At 45.5% G+C, this 19,445-nt stretch overlaps 1 protein-coding gene across 1 annotated transcript in view; it reads left to right on the plus strand.

Moving 5' to 3' along the window:
* Window positions 1-6,771: 6,771 nt before the first annotated feature.
* Window positions 6,772-19,445, plus strand: part of Blnk (B cell linker) — a 66,090-nt gene continuing 53,416 nt past the window's right edge. The window contains exon 1 of the mRNA XM_051199793.1: window positions 6,772-7,012. Within this exon, the coding sequence (XP_051055750.1) occupies window positions 6,966-7,012 (47 nt within the window). The 5' untranslated portion in view covers window positions 6,772-6,965. The remainder of the gene's footprint in view (window positions 7,013-19,445) is intronic.

Here is a 19,445-nt window from a genome sequence, read left to right on the forward strand (position 1 = left end):
AGTGCGATGTAATTTTTTTAAATGTGTCTGACATTTGCAATAGCACTGCCTCAGAAGCCTCTAACTGCTCTGTGAGGTTGATTTTGTTTGTTTGTTTTTTAGAGATAGGGTTTCCCTGTGTAGCACTGGCTATCCTGGAACTTGCTCTGTAGACCAGGCTGGCCCCAAACTCACAGAAATCCACCTGCCTCTGCCTCCCAAGTGCTGGGATTAAAAGCATTTGTCACCACTGCCCGGCTCAGGTTGCTCCTCTTTTTAAATCTATTATCAAGTGTTATGTTCTTTGCTTTTACTTTTTCACTCTTACCCTGTGAATATTGATTTCTACCAATATTTATACTATATATTAAAATTTTCCCTTCAAATACCACAACACTGGGCCAGTACCCACACATGTGAAAATACACAAAAACACACACACACACACACACACACGGTTGGAATCAGAGAGAGTGACATTTTAATGGTGCTGATTCTCTGTCCTTCACATAGGACCATGACATGAAAAGTCTCCTTACTTGCTAGCCAGCTTCTACTTGGGAATTTTTCTCTTTTCTTTTTTGAGCTCATGTCTTGCTAGGCAACCCAAGCTAGCTCCAAAGTCGTGATCCTCCTGCACCCACCTCCCATATGCTGATGTAACAGATGCACACAGACATGGCTAACTTATTTGGAGGCCTTTTGAATTCAGGTGGATGGCTTGGGTAAGAAGGTTAGGGTACTAAGTGCCATCAGATATAAATAACAATGCTAATCGACAGAGGCAACCTCTGCTGCTGATGCCCTCTCCTGGCAGATAGAGCCTCAGTTCTCAGAGGCCACTAGCCTTATCTCAGCTCCCCACGGTTTTTGTGTACCGATCTCATGGCCAGAGAACTCTGCCTACCCTCTACTGCCTACTATCTGGCCGACTCCTGGGAACAACCTGGCTTGCCTGGGACTCCAAAGTATCTGCATCCCACTCTGTTTCTAGTTTGCTGATTTGGGGTAGTGGCTGGACCACACAACTGATGAGGACTAAGCGGGGTGTGGTATTTGATGAACATTTTGATCATAGGGATGGCCACTTGCTGGCCAGTAGTGAAGCATAACATGGGCCATCAAGACAGCATCATAGAGGGGTGGGGAGGGTATGTGCCCATGGTTCTTGAAGAACAGAAACACCTGCTGGTGAAGGCCTAAAGAAGGGTCTGCTGTGATGGTAAAGGTGGCTACAGGAAGTAGCAAGCAGTTGGTCTGTAATCCAGGGGATGTTGGGCTTGGAGGGAAAGCCGACCAAGGCAGAGCTATGTTATCAGAGACTCTTGAGAGAGTGCCTGAGTGCTGAAAGCAACGGAGGAGATAAAGATGACACAGAGCCTAAACTTTATTCTCCAGCCCAATGTCAAGCTACTAGGATGTTCTTTCCAACATGATCTTAGACTGATGCAACGAATAAAGGCGATTTTCTACTGGATCTTTTGCTTAACTAAGTAGATGCTACACTCTATGTTGGTTTGAAAGAGTGTTGAGTTTTCTGAGCAGATAAAATAGAGGACCGATTTGACTACAGAAAGTGAAGCTTGAGTTTCAAGGAGTCTTACTTAGTCTTCTGCTCAAGCCCTCAAGCCACACATGGTTCGGTCCCCTTCTTCCTTCTTTCCTTTCCCACCACAACAGAAGTGACCCGGCCACCCGCTGCCAGCAGCTGCCACCTCCCTTTTGTGCCTTTGCCCTCACTGTCCTTTTCCACTATTTGCTTCCACTCTCTGGCCCAGGCTCCTTAGCTGCCTGCCTCTCCTTCCTCAGCTATTATGCCCTTGGCTGGGATGCTGAGACGGCCGGATGCGGCTGACCAGGGGCAAGTTCCTGCCACAGAAACCTGTGTGTGTCAATGCAGGCAGGGCTGCTGTTGCTACTGGTTGAACCTCCCATTCCCACCCCAAACAGGGACTGACAGGGAGAGGAAAAGTGAATGAAAGGTTTGGGGGCTAAGGGCAGGATCAGGAGAGATGCGATAGCCTTCAGTGGTAATTCTCTCCTTCCTGAGGAGCAGACTTCACAACACAAAAGAGGAAGGACAATGGCCTTAATGGGCTCACTGTTTTGTCTAGACCCAGACTGCACACAGTACCAACAACACACATTACCTGTTTGCCTGAACTGGCCCCAGCAAGGAAGTACAGTTCAGCACAAATGCCCCAGCTGATTGGTTGAACTGCAGCTGCCATGCCGGGCCCCCGAGGACTTGGGCTCCCTCTGTAGCTCCTACTTAGCCTCTCTTTGAGAAGATGTCTGGGGAAAAAAATGAGAACCAGAGACCTCCCTCCTACAGTGGCGCCCCACAGGTGTGAACTAGTTTTCAGATGCCTCACCAATGTCCAGATGCAGCCACATAAATCTGGGCTCTCCTTGAATCCCTTCTCCTGTCCTCCAAGAGTAGATGGAGTCAGGGAAAGTAAGTGACCCCCTCAAGTCTGTGGTTAAGCCGATGCCAGGACAGAGCCTTCTCTCTGCATCACCGATCTGTCTCAGTTGGGAAAGCCCTTTTGTTGGACAGTTTAGACTGTAAACAGGCTTAGACTGCGTCCCAGCTCCATCTGTGGACAAAGGACACCACTTTGAACTTGCTATTTAGCCTAAAAATGTTTTCATATGGAAAACATGAATGTGACTATAGTACAGAAAACATAAAAAGTGCTCAATAGACACACTGTTGTAGTGTTATGAGAGGTAAGAAAAAGCATCCACGACTGACCAGAGTGGTTTGGGTCTCACTTCCAAAGCTCCTGTACAGTCTGTCTCCTGATCCTCCAGCTTCAGTCTCTCATAGAGCTGAGTTGGGATTAGGCATGCTGGCTTGTCTTTCCTCAATAATCTGTATTATTTCTGCTAAATATTTAATGCCCATGAGTGAGATTCAAAAAATAACAATAACATAGACATGGATATCCATCACTCTACTTAAGAGAGGAGATGGGAACTAGGAGAAAAGCTCAGTTGGTAAAATGGTTGCTATGGAGGCATGACACCCTGGGTTCTGGTGACACACGCTTGCTATCCTAGCTCTGGGGAAATCAGCAGAAGGAATTCTGGGACTTGGTGGCTAACCAGCCAAGCCTAATTGCTGAGCTCCATGTCTTAGTGAGGGGCCTTGTCTCAAAAAAACATGGTGGACATCACCTGAAGAACAACACCTAAGTTCCCTTGGTCTCCACATGCACACGCATCCCCCAACCCTACACACAGAAAAGAAACAGGATGCTACCATTGCCTGGAAGCCCTGTGTGCCCTCCCACCCAATTCCCCTTCCCTGGAAATCATTCCCCTGGATTTTCTTTATTCCCTTCATTGATCTTATCATGCATGTATGTATTTTTAATATATTTTGTTGTGGCTAACAATATAAATAAAACCATACAACATTAGTCTCTTTTATTTTTAATATATTTTAAATAAAATATAATTATATCATTTCTTCCCTCTAACCCCTCCCATTTTCTTCCTGTCTTCCTCTCAAATTTATGGCCTCTTTTTCTTTGATTATTGCTTCTCTCTGTGTGTGTGTGTGTGTGTGTGTGTGTGTGCGCGCGCACACACACTCACACGCAATTATATAAATATAGCTTGCTGAGTTTGTTTTTGCTGTTTGTGTGTATGTTGTGTTGTATGACAATAATTTCAGAACTGACTACTTTGTATTGGATTCCCAGTTAAGGAGCTCACCCCTAGTTTAATTTTCCCTGTCTCAGAAGTCATTGGTCACCTATAGTTCTTTGTGTAAGGGAGGGACTCCGCAAGGGTTTCTGCATTGAGAATGTCTATTGGTATTCCCACTGTATAGTCTGGTTTAGACAGCCGTTTCTAGGAGACGTTAACTTCTTTTTTAAAGTTAACTTTTACTTATGTATGTATTCACATGCTCTACTGTTCACATGTAGAGGTCAGACATGACTCGCAGGAGTTGGTTCTTTCTACCACATAGGAACTGGAGACTAAATTCATATCAGTCTTGTGCCAAAAGCCTTTACCCACTGAACTATCTTGCAGGCCTATACATTTTTTACTTCTTCAGTTTGTCTTTATTGCATAAATTATCATTATTATTTTTTTTTTTTTTACTGGGATAGAGATGGTTCTATGCCTAAGAGAACTGGCTGCTCTTCTGGAGGACCTGGGTTGGATTCCAGCATCCACATGGAGACTCACAACTATCTGTAACCACAGTTCCAGGGAATCCAAGCTTGTGGCCTCACCCCTGCTCCCGCAGGCACTAATTATTCAGGTCGGGTACATAGACATGCAGACAAAGCACTCATAGACATGCAATAGTAATAAAATATTCTTAAAAAGAAACTATCATTTTTGCTATCTATCCATACTGATACAATTGGAGTTCGCTGGTGTCCACCGTTACATAGTGTCCATTTAGGGGATGTGGCAGCATTCATTCTTTATTCTCCTGTTGAACCCTTGGGCCATTTCCAGACCTGGTTTCTATTTTTCCTGGTAGAGATGCCACTGCAAGCCAGTGTCCAGCGGGGCAGCACTTGTGTGGCGTGTGAAAGGCCCTGCAGGAAGGGAGCAGTAGCAATTCACTGAAATTTCGTGCATGTGACCTTGTTGTACTGCTTAGAAATGTCTTAACAGACACATGACCTATGTGTATACCACCAGACTTACTAGACCATACCGAGCTGTCTCCAAAGTGATTGTACCTTACACTTCCCTCAGAAGTATATGCATCACAGTTTTAAAAGGCTATTACCGGGCATCTGCCATGTTAATGCAGTCATTCAGTCATCTGCGTACCAGCTGTCATAGACTGGGCTTGAACGCTCATCATGGCCTGAGCCTTGTGGTTCCACTCCATTAACAAGTAAGCAGCTAAGATTTGGTATCGTCGGTTTCCGTTCTTGCCCAGCCCTTCTGGGCAAGCAGTGAGAGCTGTAAAGCCACTGTGGCAGGCTTGGAACCTCAGGTTGTGACACTACACACCACATGGGTCAAAACGTCCACCCTGGAAAAGCAGTTTCTCATTTTCATCAAGTCGGACTTAACACCGTAGTAAAAAGAAGAAAGACAAGCCGCTGTAAAAAGAAAAAGCAGAAGTGTAACCCTTGCCCCTCTCTCTTTCTCTGGGGAAATAAGAAGCTGCCAGGCCAGGTGCTGAGCAGAGCTGGTGGAGAGGAAAGTCGGGGGGGGGGGGGGGGGGAGGCAATGGAGGAGATTTTACAGTCATTCAGAAGGAACGAGAGGCTGTTATCATCCCACTGGCCAGACCCTCCTGACCCTTGATGACATCATACATGTTTTCTTCATGTTTCTTTCCACTGAGCACGGTGGGAGCGGAGGGGCAGGGCACTAGAGCTCCTTGAGGATACACTGCAAGAAAACTGAGCAGCCTGATTAGGGAGAATCTCTCTCTGGCATTTTTTTTTTTTTTTTTTGTTTTTGTTTTTTTTTTTTTTTTTTTTTGTTTTTTTTTTTCATGCTGATTTACTCTGGGGCAGAAAGACCTCACCCTTCATCAGCCCTGAAACATCAGCTCCCAAACATCCTGAGGGATGGGAGATTCATGCATGAATGTGAACAGTCGAGGAACCTAGAGGAGAGAAGACTTCCGTTTGAACAAAGAACCCAGGAGGGAAGAAATCCGTTCCTGCTCTCCATGTCCCTCCTCTGTCTGACCCTCCTCTCCTCTTTGTCTTCAGTCAGGCCTTGGGGCTACATCAGGAGAGAACTGCAAGCCTCCAACTTTGTCCCCCTGGGGGTCTTTAGACCCGGGTTGATGGTCCTTTGATGTAAGGATCGTAACCTCCTTCACAAAGTGATCAGGACCTGCCGGATGGCAGGGACAGGGGTGCCCAGGTACAACAGGAAGAGAGAGCATCCCTGTCATTTTCTCATCCTTGACCCTAGACTGCCTTCTGCTCTTTAACTCACAGATAAGTCAGAGACTGGCGGAATAGGCAGAGGAATGGCGGGGTGGGGAGGTGTCTTGAGGAAGGCAGCAGAGCTGTTTGGATGGGGTCAGCGGGTGCAGGTGTGGGGTATCACTGTCCTTGGGATGACCCCCATCTGACATATCATTTGGGTCCAACGAGAGGAGAGGACGAAGTGAGCAGGGTCCAAAGTCAGGAGGGGACGAAGAGATGGAGGGGAGTTAGGAAGCATCTGCCTGATGTCATCTTAGGAAAACGCTGATTTTGAGTGTACCTTGGTTTTATTTGAAAGACAACTCCTGACTCCACACAGTGTATAATGGAGATCATTTCTCCTTCCTGGAGTCTCCTATCTCAACCCCTAAGTGACACTGATCCTCACAAAGAATTACCCTTCCCATTTTAAATACAGCTTGAGAAGGCGAGACCCCACATGGCTGAGCGAATGACCACTGACGTGACCTCGCCACCCGGATGTATGAGGAAGGAGCACTATGAACAGTCAGTCCACTTCGTGTCTTAGTTCTCTGAGCAGAAGAGGCTAATCCACGGCTTCATGCAAACGAGCAGAAAGCCCCCAGGAGTCACCCAGATGTAATTGCCTGTTCAGCTTTTCCTTGTACCTGGCAAGGTGCAGGTGATACTGGCCATCTGCTGAAAACAGGGACAAACAGGAAGGAGTGCCCAGCCAAAAGCTTATTCCAACCTGGCAACAAACGTGGTCATGAAAGAGAGCTGCTGGAAAGGGATTTGCATGCCCAATAAGGTTTCACTACTGAAGTTTACACAACGCCAGTAATCAGCCAAGCTGGCTGACTCCTGGATCACATGATCTCGTAGAAACATGAAACTTGACGATGCGCTCCAGCGAGTTTTACTTCCCCTGTGCAGGGGTGTTTGCCAGCAGCCTGTGGTTGCTCTCAGAAGTCAGTTCCAGTGGCCTGAGCCCTTGAGCCCAAAGCCTCACCATGCAGCTCCCTAGGAAGGCTAGGAGCTGCTGACATCCCCTTGGAGAGCAAACCACATCTCCTCTCAAGAAAAATGGACAAGCTCAATAAGATAACTGTCCCTGCCAGCCAGAAGCTGAGGTGAGTTTTTTTCCGATCATTAGCCCTGTTCCTTTCCCGCTACTGTTCCTACTGTTTTCAGAGGCGCCCATACCCTGGAGTACTGCGCCAATTCCCAGGAAGTGGCTGGCAATGCCTATGGGGAAGCTGACCCAGCTTTTAAGAAATGTGTAAGAACCAGTGGACCTACTCTGGATGGTTTCTGCCAGTGATAGAACGAAGGGCAGAGCTCTGGAAAGGCAAGAGATAGAAAGTTGTATGACCCACATGCTACCAACGGCCAGCTTTCTGAGTCCGGTTAGGACACACTGTCGAGGAAGGGCTTGTCCAAACGGAGTCTACACCCACTGCATGGGGAACATTTGTGGCCATTGTCGGTTATTGTCTCTTGTTTATTTTTGTGAGTGGTCATCATAAGTTTATTGGGGGGAACTGTATGTCTTTCCAGTGCTTTCACGACAGGACAATAATGATCTATTTTGAAAACTGTTTAAGGGCCAGTCACATGGCTCATTGGATAAAATGCTTACTGTGCAAGCCTAGCGACCTGGCAACCTAAGTTCCATCCCCACAACCAGAAAAAAGGAGAGAGAGAGGGAGAGAGAGAGAGGGAGAGGGAGAGCCAACTCCACAGTGCTTTCCTCCGGCTTCACACTCACTGCATGGCACATGTATGCCCTGACACACCATGCCCATACACATATCACACACACACACACACACACACACACACATGCACACACACACCAATTTTTTAAACAGTTTAAGTGATATATACATAGATATGTATATTAAATATATATACATATTTAATATGTATATTAAACCAGCAGTGGACTAAGGCATAAGTCAAGGGACCACGAAAATACGGCTTTCCAAATTTTGAGTTTGAAGATCTTTTTGTGTCACTGTAGTGGTGGCAATAGCTTTCAGAGGCTGGAACTTTTAAATGTTTAGGGGTTTGTTCTATTCCAGCTGTAGGTTAGAACTTTAGGCATTCATGGGGTTACACTTAGGAGCTGGAAAACTGTCAATTTTGAGACAAACTTGAAGAAAAATGAACCTGGAGTTGGCAGAGGGCCCGCCCTTCACAGTTAGCCTAGGGGCGTGGTAAGCAGCAGACTGGGGGGCGCCAAGGGGTCTAGAAAGGCACCAGCACCAGCTGGTCAGCCGTTTCTAGAGCACGCCCAGGTGAACCACAGAGGCTTTAACATGGATGGGCATCAGAAGGTCCCCTGGGCACCCTAGATCTTTTACTGCCACAAAGTGGAGGAGAGGATTGGAGTGACAGAGGCATGAAGATGTTTCAAGAATTAGGCTCTTGAGAGGCAGCTGAGATTAAAAGAGATGGAGAACAGGGGGAAACAGTCACATCATGCTGATGTGAGTACAGTCTCAAAGCTGGTAGGGAGAGCTCTGCCTGTACAGGATGAGAGGGACCTGGGAAGCTGGTCCTGTCTGGTGGGGCCAGCTGGGAAAGTGAGTGTGAGGGGCCTAACCATGCCAGTTGGGTGCGATTAGAGAGCAAACAGGATGGACTGGCTAGAGGTGGCTGGAGGCACAGATACTGGGGTGCTGGGGACTTAAGGCGCCCAGACATTTAGAGTTAAAGGCTCCACAGCAGTGAAAAGGAAATCAGAAGATGTGGCCGAGGACTTACAAGGCCTCAGTGTCGGGGCTGGTCTGGACAAAAGTCCCTAACTTAAAGCCCTCCTAAGCCTCAGAACTTGCTTCAAGGAACCCGGATGGGAATCAAAATAAAAACAGCAATAGAATTTTAATCTCTTTATGATTCCTCCCCCCTAGGACAAAGTCCAGTTTAATCTTAGAGTGGATGATGGGCATGGCATAATTATATTATAGGCTCGAAGACCAAAATTACACTTCAGATAATCACACACTATGCTCATCTGCTTGGAGCAGAACAACATTTCCCCCACCTGATTACTAAATTGTCTGCACAGAATCAGCCTGTTTTTATGAAATGGGCGCCATCGGCGTAGAAATTCCACGCATGGAAATTTGCAAAGACCCGAGACTGTAAACAAAGGAACTCAAAACACCACGTAAAATATTTTCTGTAAATACGTGGCATGGTGAGAAGTTGGCAGATGAAATGCTTGACCCCCTGCTTTGTGTGCGCTCCCCTGACTGGTCAACAGCACTTTAGAAAGTAGCCGAGCGAGTTATTTGCCACCAGATAGCAAAGTAAATGGAGCGTGATGTTCAGATTTCTTCAGGCCTCTCGAAGCTTATAGAGGAATCTGCTCAAAGTAAAGCAAAACAAGCAGTGATGGCCAGACAAACCATACAGGGAGTGTTTGGATGATCCAGGGGGTCATACATACGGCCTGGTCTGGAAAGTGACCGGGGGCAGAAGGAATGACTAAGAATAAAGCAGAGTGAACCAGGGAGACAGGCAGAGTTGGGGGCTGTGGGAGGAAGGATCCTGAACACGAAGAATGAAAGGCTCCTAAGGCACCACTGGGGGTAGGCACTCCCTGGGAGATTCTCGGTGCACCAGAACAGAGACAGGCTTAGAGGGCCAGGTGTGTGTGAGCACCAATGTTTGCCTCTATCTCTTTGCTAATAGAATTTTGGTTTCTCATACTTGGTTCTAGCCATGATTTCCCTTTGAGTTTGATGAGGTAGCGACTCATCATAAACTCGACTGAGTCCTGGGTTCTCAGTTCTTCAACAGCAAACAATCCAAGGACCTCACAAGCACCATGTTTGTAGACCAGCATTTGGGGGTCTACAACCCCAAAGAGCTTCGGCAGCCATTCTTTTCGGGGTACTGTGACTAACTTGAAAATGAAGTTTTGTGTTTTTAACAGCTTCCCCACAGACTGATCATTTGTGCTTGCGTATTCCCTCTGTAACACACATGAACACATACCCAATTGTTCGTATAAGTGGAGAAAGTCTTTGACATACGACTGGTCATAGCATGCTTCCTCGGTTTTTATCTTATTGGTTAGAGGAGATAGTATTGTTTTGGGTCAGACAAACCAAGATTTTTGTGATGTTAGGCAAGTTTACTTATTTTTCCAGGGCCCCAATTTCTTCACCTATAAGGCAACTACAATAATAGTACCAACACCATAGGGCTATCATGGGAATTAAAAAAAATTGTCCCATGAAGGAACTGATACCATGATCCTGCAATAACATAATTACTGAGTTTAAAAAATAATGGTTATTGGTGATGTTATCATGGCCATTCTTAAAATTCTGTAGCTTGCAATTGATTTTCTGGACATAAACAGAGGAGTTTATACTGTTAGTGTCATTTCTTCTTTCTATTTGGGCCCCTTTTTCTATTGGGTTTAACATCTGTGGCATTTAGCTTTGCATGGCCTGTAGACATGACACATGTCTCTCAGGCCTCATCTGAGTGGCCAGTGAAGCTGTTCAGCACAGAAGGCTCTGCCATGGGTGTCCAGGACTTGATGGCTAAGGATTTTTCTCTGACAGACTCTGAGACATACCTCTCTCTTTATATCCTGAAATTTTCCATTGGAGTTTCCAGTTCCTGGACTTTCCACGTGAAACTCTTTATAAATCAATGCAGCTTTCTTTCACCCTTCTGCCCCGTCTTCCTCCTTTCAGGCCCTCCCTGTTTCTGTCAATGATTTCATGATCGGCTCTCCTTCTGACTCATCCTCCCTGCGATTCACTCACGCCCACACCTGCCACACCCTCTAGTCTTCCCTCATTTCATTTCTATCCACACCATCCGAGGTAGCACCTCATCTTCCCAGGTTTCCTACGCTTGTCTGACCTACACTCCTCCATAAAATGGGTAATTTGGTTTAAACCACTCCCAAAGTCCTTCTTAGCCCCGAGCTTTGTAAACATGGGAGGCCAATTCTGGCTTTCATCTTATGTATTTCCTAAGCACAGTGTTCTCTGACTCTCAAGAAATATTTCTAATGTATTCAGAAGGATGACGGAGCTGACTCCAAAAGGCTGGTTCCATCTGCCAGTTACCAACTTTGAGTCCCAAGGATAAAAGCAAAGGCTAAGAAGATGCAGGAATGATAACACACACACTTGTTACCCACCCTTTAAGATCTTCTTAGTCACATACACAAATCTCCAGCAGACACACATTTGCAGAGATCTTTCCTTAGGCATCTTGGCAGCCCTGAGGCTGTCTTCCTCATAAGCACCCATCAGGCTATTCCTGATGAGTAGATTTTGAGTACAGTTTTTTTTCTTTCTTTCTTTTAGGAGTTTACCTGGCACTATTATACAATTCTATATTTTCCATCCTCCACCCTGTAAAATGACTCTTTGTCTTTGGTCTTATCAAGGCCTCAGGAAATGGTTTATCTGATCTTATATGAAGGATCCAGGCTTACTGCTAATAAGTGGGATGTTCAAGGCTGGTGGCTGATCCCAGATCCTGCCTCTGAACTCAGGAAGCTTCTAGGCTCCTGCCCTCTGTAGACAGAGCCTCATCAGTGGAACTTTTAAGCCTGCACCACTAAGACGCTGCTCACAGATGCCACAGTCTCTCTGACACCTGGCTTTATGATTATACTTCAGTAACCCCTCCTCATTTTTGTGTTCCCCTTCTCATTCTGACAAAATACGTATAACGTAAACTTTGCCATCTGAACCATTTTTACACTTCAGTAGCATTAGATGCATTTATAACCGTGTATAACCACCATCACCATCCTTTCCTAGGACTTTTCATTTTGCAAAACTGGAACTCTGCTCATTTACCATTAGGTTCCCACTGCCCTCCCAGCCCCTGGAAACAAGTCTACTTTATGTCTCCTTTAGGAACCACAAATAACTGGAACCATGCTGTATTTGTCTATTTATGCCTGACTTACTTCACGTTGTTTAACTGTCGTCTGTGGGGAGGTGCCACTTTTAGGGGTGACCTTGCTTCTCTCTGTTTGCTGTGGTGGATGTTGATGATTAAAATCTCAGAAGTGAACTTAAATTTCTCATTCCACAATCTCACTGGGTTTCCTGGGTCCCCAGAAACTTGGGATCCTAGGGACCAAGTACACAGTTGGTAGGGATAAGAGAATGATATCTACCATTCCAGAAATGTACCCTGATAGAGGGTTGGAATTCTAGCCTTCCTCTCAAGGGTTCCTCTGAGTGTGGGGACACCTGAAATGTGACACTAGATGCTGGCTTCTAGGTCCCACATGCCCTCTAAGCCCCCAGCACCATTGTGAGGCAGCAGCTGCTGTGTTGGCTGATGTGGGGTCTTAGGGATATCTGGCCACTAAGAAAACTTTGGGGGACATACCATGGCAACTCTTGACCATGTGTCAAGCTTCTTTATTCCAGGAATATTTTCTGTCTCCGAGCCTCCATCCACCAGTGTGTTAGCCACTTCTCTCATCATTGTGACAGAAATACCCTAGAGAACAACCTAAATGAGGAGGGTTTACTTTTGTTCACAATACAATTTGGCCTGGAGGGTGTGGCTTGTTCAACAGCATTAGGAGCCAGCATGTGACATGACTTGATTACATCTTGGGAGACCAGGAATCAGAGAGTTTGGGACAGAACCAAAAACGGGCATAAACCTTTGAGGTCTGCCCAGACATACCCACTTCTACTGACTAGCCCATGGTCCCAAAAGTTCCACAGCCTTCTAAGACATCATCAAACATACGAGCCTATGGAGGCATTTGACATTTAAATGATGACTGGTTTAAAGGGTCTTTCTTACTTCCTTCTTTCCCGTATCTTATTCCACAGCATTTCCTTCCTAAGGGTACCCTCCTCCAGGCTCCTGACCCACCCTGTTCTGTCTGACTTGTCTTTACCTTCTTTCCAAAGAAGTACACTGGCAGCTACTCCTGCAGCCTTAGTTTTCGTTCTGGTATTTTCAAGACTTTCCCACAACTTTGGACTAGGCCTTTAAAACACCATTTCCCTTGGACCAGTTCGTGTTCACCAAAGCCTGTTTCAAAAGTGAAGGAGCCAGCATAAGAACACTGGGCATCCCCCCCCCCCCGCTGGGCTATACTTTACTGTTGACCACTTGCCCGATGAAGGGACCTTGGTAACCCAGGAGCATCTCTGCCTCTGTGAAGCTAATATGGGGTCCCCAGACCTTCAGATTTTACTCCTTCACACAGTGTGGGCAGGGTGCATGCAGCCAGGCTACTGAGCTTCCTTGGGTGCTTAGCCACCCATACTGAAGAGTCCACACAGGGTTTAACTCTCTGTTGTCCCAGGCCTTAGTAACTTCAATGAGAGGCCTTGTTGTTGTGTTACACTGGACACTGGAAACTATACAGACAGTGCTGGTCAAGGTGTCCATGTTACCACATGCCTGCTTGCCTATGTAGAGGCATGGTGTTTATGGAGAAGCACTGAGGCCCACCTTTCCAGAACATAAGAGACATTCCTCAAGCCTCTTTATGTCTCAAAACGGGCAATGGGGACCAGAAAGGCCGAGGCATATGTGCCGAACATATGTTTATTCAGGGAGAAATAACTCACAGCATAGACAGGTGAACACCAACAGGTTCCTGCTTCCAAGAATTCCTCTAGATGTCCTCCTGTCCCCGTGCAGCTGGCAAGACAGCGTTCTCCGACCTAGTTCCCCAGGTCACTTCCGCCCCTGGCTCCACCCCCCAATGGGTGTGGCCAGTGCCACCGAGCCACCGAAGGAGACAAAGTGAATATCCCACTACATGCAAGCTTGTGCCAATAAAGCCAACTATAACACTCGCAGGTCCCACATCGTCCCTTCTGCCCCCTCTTCCTCCTTGAGTTAGAACTTTCTAGTTTAGTCAGAGTCCTATACATATCCTAGACAACTGTTTTGAAAAAACTAAAAGGGATGGGCTGGAGAGTTGGCACAGTGGTTAAGAGCACTGGTTGTCAAAGGACTGGGGTTCAATTCCCAGGACCCATATAGAGCTTCAGTATCTCCTTGGGCACCAGAAATGCATATAGTGCACAGACATGCCTATGTACACAAGCAAAATGTTCATGTGCAGAAAATAATAAACTAAACTAAACTAAAAAGTTAAAATGCAGCCTGCTCCCTTGTCAGAAACCTCCACGAAGCCCTGTAGACTCCTGTGTAACTTGGGTTGTTGCGTATTTTCAAGCCCAAACTTGAATTTCACTGAGTCAGGTGTAAGCGGCACCGCACTGGTGTGTTTCACAGTGCCTGGGCCTACAGAGGTTCCCATTGTCTGAGGATACGTTATAATTACAAAGGGCATAACTGGCCTTCCCTGCAGGCCAAGCATCCCTCGCCAGTGAGGTAGAATTTAGGAGACGCCCTGGGAAAGTGTCTTTGCTGCACTCCGAAAGAGAATCCACGTTGATTGGAATAGGTGGCCCTGGCCCTGAGGACTTGCTCTGCAGTCATTAGCTCAGTCTGGGAGAAGGACACTTACTCCATCTTACCTTGGTCTTTCCTCTGGAAAAGAGAAGTAGTACTGCATACTAATAATATACTAGGGGCCTTGTAACAGTGAATGTGGAAAACGATCTCCGCTTCACACTGTGCGCTCAACATCCCGGATACAGCACACGGTGTCCTTAGAGTGCTCCACAGAGAATGAAGCGCCTTGGGGTCCTGGGTCAGAATCACTAAGTACAGTAGTTATGGACTTGGCTGTTCTCTGACTGTTATCAGTCAGGAGGAATGGCTGTTACTGCTAGTGTGGACCCAGGAGCATCTGTGACCCTCCTGCCTCCAGCAGGGAGATCATTTAGTTAACAAAGGTTGTGGGAATGAGGTCAGAGGTGAAGACAGTTCCCCAGGTGGGAGGTGATGCCCAAGGGTGTAAAAGCAGAAGACAAGGAACATAAGCTTAGATACAGGATGCTTTCCTGAATCTCCACGCGTACTTTAAACCAGTGGTTCTCAACCTCTGGGTCAAGATCACTTCGGGTGTTGAATGACCCTTTCACGGGGGTCACCTAAGACCATTGGAAAACACAGATACTTGTGTTACGATTGATAACAATAGCAAAAGTAAAATTATGAAGTAAAAATGAAAATAATTTATGGCTGGGGTCACCACAACATAAAGAACTGTATTAAAGGGTAGAAGCATAAGGAAGGTTGAGAACCAAGTCTTTAAACTATACCTGGAAGCAACATCTTTTAGTGCCAACCTGTAGTCCTGTGTATTCAAAAGGCTGAGGTGGAAGAGTCACAGCTTCAGGCCATCCTGGGCGGGCAACTTAGAAAGACCCTGTTTCAAAGTAAAAAATAAAGAGAGAGACTGGAGATAGAGCTTAGTGACAGAGTACTTACCTAGCATGAATGAGATCCCAGACTCCATCTCCACTATTGAAAACAAGAATAAAAACAAAAACTGTACTTGGTTCAGGTGTGAAAATATGTAGCAGGAGGAATAAGGGTTTTTGTGTAGACACACAGACACAGAAACACACACACACACACACACACACACACACACACACGGCACTGGACATACCAGGAGATAAGAAATAATTTTTCTTTTTTTTTTTTTTTTGTTTTTGTATGATAGACTCAAACATGAGGAACATATTTTCTTTTAAAAATTATTTTGTATGTTTTGCCTCCATGTATGTCTGTGCCCAAAGGAGGCCAGAAAAGGGTGTCAGGTCCCCTGGATTCAGAGCTATAGATGGTTATGAGCATCCATGTAGGCACTGGGAATTGAACCTGGGTCCCGTAGAAGAACAGTCAGTGCTCTTAACTATGGAGTCACCTCTCCAGCCCTGACAAATACATTTTCAAAAAAGAAATGGAAAGCCAAGCACAGTGTCACACACCTGTAACTCCAACACTTGACAGGACGAGGCAGACAGAGTTCAAGGTCATCATGACCTACACAGTCAATTCCAGGACAGCTTGGGCTCTATGAGCTTGTCTCAACAAAACGAAACAACCAAAATACAGAGGAGAAAAGACAATGGACAGCGGAATGCTAAATTCTCAGAAAGCTAAATTCCACATACATATGATTTGTAAAGATTTTATTCTTTTTTATTTTTTATTAATTAATTTTCTCCAATCTGATCACAGTTTCCCCTCCCTAAGGTTTTATTCTTAAGCATGTATTAGTTGTACAGTGTATTGAGAGGACTTCTGGTCTACAGCATAGACACATTCAAAGATCTTACAGTTGCCATGCCAACTTCAGGTGCTGGGGCCTATGTGCCTAGTGCTGTACTTTAGGGTGAATATTGTTGCTTGTAAAAGGAGAATAGCATTACTGGGGGTGAGCACTCTCTCTCTCTCTCTCCCTTTCTTTCCCCTTCTCTTCCTGTCTCTCCCTCTCTTCCTCTCTCTCACACACGCTAAAACAAAAGCTATTCATTTAAAACTTCGAAAGTATTGAAGAAAATAACATTTTAAAACGGTTACTGACTGTTCTATGCGTCTGAATGGTGGCAGTGGTTATATGATCTTGCGAGTTTACTAAATGTTACTATTTAAATGGTGAAATTTGGATTGTGTGCATTTTGCTACAATCAGAAACATGTTTGGGCCAATGAGACAGCTCAGTGTGTAAGTGAACTTGCCAGGCTGAGGACCAGTCCCTGGACAAGACAGTGGAAGCAGAGAACCGATTTCTAAAGTTGTTTTCTGATCTCCACAGGGCACCATGGGGCACATGCACATTAGTGTGTGTGCACACATAAACAAACAAATGAAGTAAATGTTAAAAATTGATAATATAGATTATTTAAGGGGCCATGGTCATAGTTTCATTTGACCAATTGCATATTATTTCAAGGATTTTTTTTATGGATTTTGTATTATGCTGTGAGTATTTAAGTGTGTGTAACTGAGTATGTGAGTACTTGTGCATGTGTGCACATGTGTGTGGAGGCCAGAGACAGAGACCGATGCTTAGTGTCTTCTTCAATTGCTCTCTATTTTGTGAGACAGGTTTTTCACTAAACGTGGAGCTCAAAGATTCAGAGACTGGTTGCCTAGCAAACTCTGAGATCCTCCTGCCTCTGCCACTCTAGTGCCCCAAAGGTTCTGGGAGATTATACTTGGGTCCTTGCGTTTGTTTGTATAACAATAATTTTAAGGAGTGAGCCTTCTCAGCAACCCTAAAGGTATTCTTGACACACATTTCTAGATGCTTTTTAAGAATTTCAAGGATTTTTTCAATCCTCTATCCCCCCAAAAAAAACATAGGCACAAACACACACATGCACATACACACACACACACACACACACACACACACACACACACACAGTACTTTAGTGTCTCCGTTTTTAACTCAGAGACCAGAAAGAGAAGTCTGAGTCAGATGTTTTCCAGTACCTAGGAAAAACCATTCTTCAAGATTGCTCTTTAGCCAGGCATTGGTGGCACATGCCTTTAATCCCAGCACTCCAGAGGCAGAGGCAGGAGGATCTCTGTGAGTTCTAGGTCAGCCTGATCTAGAGTATGTTCCAGGACAGTTTCCAAAGCTACAGAGAAACCCTGTCTAGAAAAACCACCAATAACAACAACAAACAAAAGCTCTTTACTTTTAACAGTGTTTTGGGGTTCAGCTGCAGGAATGGATACCTAGTCAAGCAGGTAGCCAACTGTTCTCCGGTTGAGTCAATTAAACTTTGTTTGTGTTAGCATACATTAGCCATACATAACAATGGGTTTTGTTATGAGATCTTCACACATGCACACATAATATATAATGCATTTTTATTATAAATTAACATAAATATTTTTGCTGACATAATAATTATGTAAAACAATAGAGTTCATTCTGAGGTGTTCACAGATGTATCTAAGGTAACTTGATCATATGAGGGATGAGTAATCACATCACCCCTTCATGAAGCTAATTTTGAAAAAAAGACACACTCAAATTCTTTAAGCATGTTCCAGAATTTTGTGAAAGCAGGATTAAATGACTTCTTGGCCGCCTGCTTTTACTAAAAAAAACTTCCTAGCTGTTTTGCTTTAGAAACCCTGTGGTTTTTGTTTGTTTGTTTGTTTGTTTTGAGGTGGTTTTTGCTGGTAATGGAAAGGCTGGGCATACCAAACTTCACTAGGCAGCTCCTGGTGGAAACAGGGATAATAAGTAACACATGTCACTCATCCAAGGGCCCACCTCTCTGTGGACACAGAAGCCTCCTATAGTTATTTGATTTTCCTAACTTGCCTTTTTACAGACTCGTGGAGGCTTTTCTCTCTATCCACTTCCATGCAGCACAGGTGGTTAGCACCGAGAGCATCAGGGCCCTGCATGCTCCAGGGATCGAAAAAGTTGCAGCCCTCTAGGCACCAAGGGCCACTGAAATCAGGAAGAGGAAGGGCCATGGCAATTTCTGTGGTCATGTCAAGTGACAAATCTTTCAAGAACAGTTTGAAGTCAAGATAGCACAGGTTTTCATCTGTCTCAATGTGGAGATTGCCCAGCCAATCTGCCCTTGACGGGGTAAATAGAACTCGAACTTCAAATAAGATAGCAGATATTTGTAAACTCATCCCTGGTCTCGGTTGTGCCAAATCCAGTCCAAATTCTGTCTGGTTATAACCCAGCTCAGCAGTGCAGACATGCCAACCACCAGCAGCAAATATTTGCAGATGTCTGTGGGAAAATAGAGACAGGGCAGGCTGTTGGAAACATTTGTTATCTACTTTCCACAGTTACCGGCTATTAGCTGAGAGGTGTTGTGTCCGGCATACACAGATTCTGCTGGAGATTCTTGGGCCTTTCTGCCTAGGCCACAGAATAATGGCATTGCTTTTCTTCTATTCTGCTCAGATGCCACCAACATGTTCCAGACCTGGACAGCCCCATGACATCTCCCTCTGCTGTCAAACAATCACCACCCTGTCCCCTTCCCCTCTCGCTGCCATCTGCCCCTTCCTCTTTTCTTTCTGCCTCTCTCTAAAGGCTGAGATGCCCTAAGAACTCATGCTTCCTACCAGAAAAATGTTTGACCTTGGAAGCCAATAACAGGGCAGGGACAGGGACACATGTGTGTGCAGCATGACTGCTGGGCAGGTAGGGGGACTGGGTGTCGTCTCCATGGTGAAGGTCGTCTTGCTAGAAGAGGGCCCAAGTTGAAATAAATCACCATGCATCCAGAGAGGGCAAAGATCATGTATCTTGGAGTCACATTCCATTTTGTATATCACCCCTTACCAGTGATAACACTGCAAGAGTTCCTCAACTTCTCAGATGAAATGTCCTAATCTGTATTAATGGGGAACCCACAGCAATATAAATATTCTTTATCCTAGGTGAGGTTGTGACACATGCAATTCCTGGTGCATCATACATAGCAAATGTCAAGGGTTACTTCTGTTCTGCACCCGCCCCCCCCCCCCAGGCTGTCTGCTGGCTCAAGGGTGGGTCAGACTTTCAGACCAAGCTTCTTGCTCTGTCTATGCTTCATAGGGTTCTGGGCTGTGGCCCAGGAAGGAAGAGGTACCTTGTTCCCATAGGACAGGGTATATCCCACAGGAGACCTG

Source organism: Phodopus roborovskii, unplaced genomic scaffold (assembly GCF_943737965.1).
Source record: "Phodopus roborovskii unplaced genomic scaffold, PHOROB, whole genome shotgun sequence".
NCBI classification, from domain to species: domain Eukaryota; kingdom Metazoa; phylum Chordata; class Mammalia; order Rodentia; family Cricetidae; genus Phodopus; species Phodopus roborovskii.